Raw genomic sequence first — 5484 nt, forward strand, 5'->3', positions numbered from 1 at the left:
ATGTAAAATTCATTTCTTTAGTGCATAAGGGTGATTACACTAACAATCTTATGGAGGCTTAGGTCATTTTATATGCTGTGCAATAGTGTTGTTTGTGGGGATGGTGCAAGATTATTTGTCAATTTGACTCCCAAGTGGTGATGAACTTGGTTTCCTTGTAGGAGCTTGAGGATGTTAGTTGACAGCTGACCACTATTGTTAATTAGATTATTCTCTTTTGTACCTCTCTTGACTTCATTAGGTTTACTTACATTCTTCCTAAATGGAACAGAGCTACTGATTCTTTACCCAAATGGGCTTCTGAACATGCTCCAAGCTGGAATATTATGGATAGAGAACAACTTTCTCCTTGTTGTAATCCTTTCTATCTTAATAAATTTTTACCCCTTTCTTTTCAAAACCATAAAATATCTCATATATTTTATTTTTCAACTGAAGCGTCTTTAATTTGATATATAAGATTTTATTTTAAAAAACCTACTCTATGCATTGAAAACACATTTTACCGTTTCTTTCCTTTGAAGAAAAATTAGGCAGTCAATGTCCCTTTCATAAAATGTCTCCTATGTCTCATACATCATTCAGTTCCTGTTTACACTTTGGCAACTGCACTTTCCAACTCTTCCATCATTCCTACTTTCCACACATCAGACAATCTAATCTGCAGTGTTAGAGGCGTTCTCATTCATTTCGTTACTTTTGATTTTATTAAGTTCTTTTTGAAATTTATGCACCCACCGGCCATCAGCTTGAACATCTAGTAACCATTGACTTCTTTTTGTCTTCTTTCTCTGCTTTAGAATGGTTGATTTTGTTTGTATCTATGATATGAGGTTTTACTAGTATTATGCTTAGTAATGTCACATTGCACAAGTACAATTTGATTACTCTTCTTAAAATCTAGAGTAAAAAAAGAACTGCACATTATGCAAGCATAGTGCTTAGACGATTTCATTACTGAAAAGTTGGAACCAAAATCTTACAATCAAGCTCCTAGATAGTCATATCCCTCCTCCTTATCAGCTAATGCCGATTCTCATGCAATTGAACACAGTCTGGATATCTGATTAGACTGCATCCTGTATAAATCTTGTTAACCATTGATCAATGAGAATAAAATCAAATTTGATCAGCTGTTTCTTGACTCACAGTAGAAACCATGAAAACATTTGAGGCTTCTACTTCCACTATCAGGATAGGCAGATCAAATACATCGTTTATTTTTTTGGTTTCAGGAAGTTTTTGAAATTCAGTTGATACGGGTAAAACATGCTCCGACCTTCTGTAAACGAGGTAAATAACAAGCTGCGTTACACCTAACAGGAAGCCAATGCAATTGGGTACCTGCAAACAGGAAAATAACAATCATAAGATCTCTGTAGAGTTTCAAACAATCACGGAAAAACTATAGTTGTGAATAGCACTGGAAAAGTAGAGAAGCTTACAGCTATAAAAACATCCTTGGCCATTACAGAGTATGCAGACCAAACAAGTGCGTTTAGCGTAGTGAATAGTGAGATTAGAAATGGCATGTACTTCACACTTTTGGTTTTGATAACAGCTGCCTGCAATAAATAACAGTAACTCATTAACAAGCATTGGAGGACTAATTTCATCGGCTACTTAACTTATGCTACTGTTTTTAGGTTTTATTTGCACACCAAACTTTTTAAATTATCAATTTGGGTGGAGATTAGATTTTAAAACTTTTTATTCTTTTTTGGTAAAAATTGTATTTCACTTTTTCCCAGTTTATGTACAATTTTCTTCAAAATTGACAAGAAGATTGAAAACTCACCACAATTGATAATGGGGAGGCATACATAACAATTGAAAGGATCGCACCTAAAGTGCCAACCAGTAACTGTCTGACATTGTATGTGTGTAGCCCATAAATTGTTACTACAACTACAAGGACAAAAGCAACCATCATTGCAATGGCTAACCGGGCAGTTTTTACCTGCAAGACAAATTCAAGGAATCAGAGTCAGAAAATATTCAGCATTAAATTGAAGCAATTTTGTATGGATTTTGGCCATTCATTCACACTGTTCATTAGACAGAGAAAATTTAAAGCTGGGATAATGTGTTACCTTGTTCTGACTGACGGCAAATGTCAGAAAGCACAATAGATAAAATATCTCCAAAACAAAGCCCGCGCCATTGATAGTGAGCAACAAAGTGCTGTGGGGTTTAACAAATGGAGATCCGTAGAGTAGCCAAAGACAACAATTAAACAAGGTACACACATATGGAAGTCCCGAGTACTCTTGTGTAGACTTAAGCTTGTATATGCCCCAGAATGTTTTTCTGCAATTTCCGAAGCAAAGAGTATTTATATAAAAGCTTGTTACCTTGATCAATCGTTAAAGCTCAAGTTAGACAAATTTCTGACTCAGAGAAATCAGGTCTATACACTACTTACATAGGTGATAGGAACAGTGCCAGGGATGTTATATTTCCTGCACCACAAACAAACATGGGACATTAATCTTCTCTATCAATTCTGGAAACCAAATCCTGAGTACATGAAATCCTACATTTCTTTCGAATACATTCAATATTTTATCTCCAGCACGATTCATTATAGACATGATCATCCCAATATAGAAAAGCTAAAACCAATATAGGCCTATATCTCCAATCTTCCTATCTCTTGATTACCTAGAATATAATTATATTTCACTCAGGAACAAAAGTTTAAGATGGAATACCAATGATTCCCACCACAAGCAGCAAAGGAAAGGCCATTGAAACAAAAAAGTTACTGTTATTGCACTACGCAAAAGCAAAAAAAAAAATCTAGTGCTAATTGAAAGCAGCACAAGAAGAGATGAAATTGGGAAGATTTTAAGGTCCTTTAATAGGCCTTCATCGTGCAAATGATATCGTCATCTGCAGTGAAATGTAGGAGGGAATCACTTATATTTTAACTTGATGACCGAGACGGCACGCGTGAACAAATTGGGGGTAGCTTTACACATCAGACCTATTGGACAACATCTCACCATAATACCTACTTGTGATATGGGTAAGTTTCTTTTTCCTAATTTCTGGTGCTGAATATTGAAAAATGCATTACACCCAGAGTAGTGATTCTTAAGATTTCATTGATTGCCCCCAAAACCAGTACAAAAGCAGTACAAACGGGGTATATTCTATGGTTGATAGAAAGTGTGGGATACAGATCTTTCTGAATTACTGAGGGCTAAAAATAAAAAATAAAAAAATATTTCCTCATAACATAAGAAAAATGGAATTGTACATGCATGTATATCATCTATACTAGTTATAATATACAGGTACCATTTGAACTCTCCGATTAGATTATTCAATAAAATACAGGAAGGTTCCATGTCATTAACATTGTTTCTTACGTAAAGAGGATCTGCCACATCAGTTTGGATTTTGATGAAGACAAGTCAGCATATAGCAGTTAAATTTCTCTTAACCACGCAAACACTTACCAGTTAATATCCACCATGGCCAGTTTTACAAACTATTGTATAAAAATGTTTTAGCCAATATCACTCTTTTACTTGGGGAAGAAAGCTCAAAATAAAGATGGCGCAGATGAACAACTTTCCTGAGTAGTTTAGTTTTCCCCCAATATTATTAAAACTCTTCGCTCTTTGTTCTTGGTTCCGTGTTTATTGTTTTTCTTTGTTTGTCCGCCTCCATCATTGCTACAGCTCCATGGTACAACTTAGTCGTAGCTATGTTTCTTTCAAGCGAAGAAAAAAAGGTTGGCAAATTCTTTATTTTTTTTCCAAACCATAGATTTGAGAGTTTATTCAAATATATTTGTAAACCTGTGATTTAATAGCGTCACGTAATTTAGGCCATTCTATCATCACAGCTAATTATTTGCAAGATGTAAAACACTAACCTACATTCAAATGGTTTCCTGCTCATTGCAATTACTGCTATTGAAATTTCTAGGTTACACTTTCAATTATATGTTTGGAATTATAGAAGTTTTGATTTCATTTAATCTTAGACTTATTTTATATTTTAAAATTTGACAGTAATTTTTTTCAAAAAATGAAAGCTGACTCAACAATTGTGGAGAGGAGAGTCTGAAACATAGGCCTCTTTTCAATAGTTCAAAAACTCTTAAAATGACAACTTAGATATTATCTCACATTCATAAGATCTCCTTTGGAAACCATATTTTTCTATTAGACATTAAAAAGTCAAAAAAATTTCTATATTAGATCTAATCAAAACAAACAATAAAGATATCTATCTGAATATTTGAAAACCTTTGAGCTCAAGTAGAGTGATAAATGTAAGAAATATAACTCCATGAAATAAAAAAATTCTTTGCAAATAGTTAATCTCATGTGAGCTCAGCAGATTAAGGAGCCAAGTGGAGTGTGCTTGGTAGTAGTGGATGCCTAGTGACTCAGTCACCAAAGGAAGATGGAGCCTAACAATAACATGCACCCAATAGAGACCAAGCAAACTCGGCTAACGAAGGGATCGAGTGAGTCACGTGAGTGCAAGGAAGATAACTCAGTAGATCCAACTGTAACTCAAAGACTAAACATAGAGAAGTGCTAACTGAGTTAACACAACGAGGACTAGTTAATAAGAGAATTGAGCAAGTTAATAACAGACTTGCTAACTAGTCTATTCCACCATTAAAACACAATAGAAGATAATAGAGAAGATGCAACTCCAAACTTTTCAAACTTTTCAAATAATAAACACCATGCAATACAAAATAGATAGAGAGGAGACAACAATGAGAATATGCCTGCTTGCTTACTTTCTATTCATAAACTAATTTAACTAAATACAAATCTAGGAGCATAAGGCTTCAACTAGAAACAAAATACTTTAACCTATAACTTTTACTTGAAATATAAACTTGCAACACTACAAGGCTACATATAATAATTCATGGAGCAATCATTGCTTCACATGATGATCAAAGTGAACTTATAAAGAACAAGGAGAACTACTTCTGTGCTGCTAAATTCTGATCCTCTACTATTCTTTTTGCTCTCTGAACTTTTTGCGATTCCTTTTTCCCTTCTTTAGATCTATTGACCCTACTTGTTTTATTCTCTTCATTTGATCAAATTAATGAGGCTTCATTCGTTTTGTCTTGTGTCAAAATAACTTTTCCCTCTTTTGGATTTCAAACTCACCTACCAAGTTTAATGTGTTAGGTAGGTAGGTGGGCATTTGGCTCAAGGGCAACTGACAGTTTTCATCACTCCCCCTTTGTCTTGAGCCAATCAAACAAGGATCCCTCTCGATCCAAATCAACTATCCCAAGACTTCTTCTTAGGTCCACATAAGTTTTTATTCCCAAAGGCTTAGTGAAAATGTTTCCTAGCTAATGCTCAAACTTACAAAATTCCATTCTAATTTCTAAGTGTTTGTTTCTCCCATGGAATAGTGGATTCTTTGACATTACAATTGAGGAAATATTGTTACAAAATATTATGGTTCCATCCTTTTGCCTTTCAT

At 34.4% G+C, this 5484-nt stretch overlaps 1 protein-coding gene across 1 annotated transcript; it reads right to left on the bottom strand.

Moving 5' to 3' along the window:
• Positions 1 to 865: 865 nt before the first annotated feature.
• On the bottom strand, positions 866 to 2836 carry LOC149560167 (bidirectional sugar transporter SWEET5-like). Its single transcript, XM_089823565.1, has 6 exons — positions 2715 to 2836; positions 2426 to 2462; positions 2094 to 2310; positions 1799 to 1960; positions 1446 to 1565; positions 866 to 1344 (listed from the first exon to the last, which is right to left on the bottom strand). The coding sequence occupies exons 1-6, from the start codon at positions 2749 to 2751 to the stop codon at positions 1120 to 1122; spliced, it is 798 nt and encodes a 265-aa protein (XP_089679691.1). The 5' UTR covers positions 2752 to 2836; the 3' UTR covers positions 866 to 1119.
• Between the last annotated feature and the right edge of the window lie 2648 nt (positions 2837 to 5484).

The sequence above is a fragment of the Cupressus sempervirens genome, chromosome 4, assembly GCF_028749045.1.
Source record: "Cupressus sempervirens isolate cs-2001-9-10 chromosome 4, ASM2874904v1, whole genome shotgun sequence".
Lineage (NCBI taxonomy): Eukaryota > Viridiplantae > Streptophyta > Pinopsida > Cupressales > Cupressaceae > Cupressus > Cupressus sempervirens.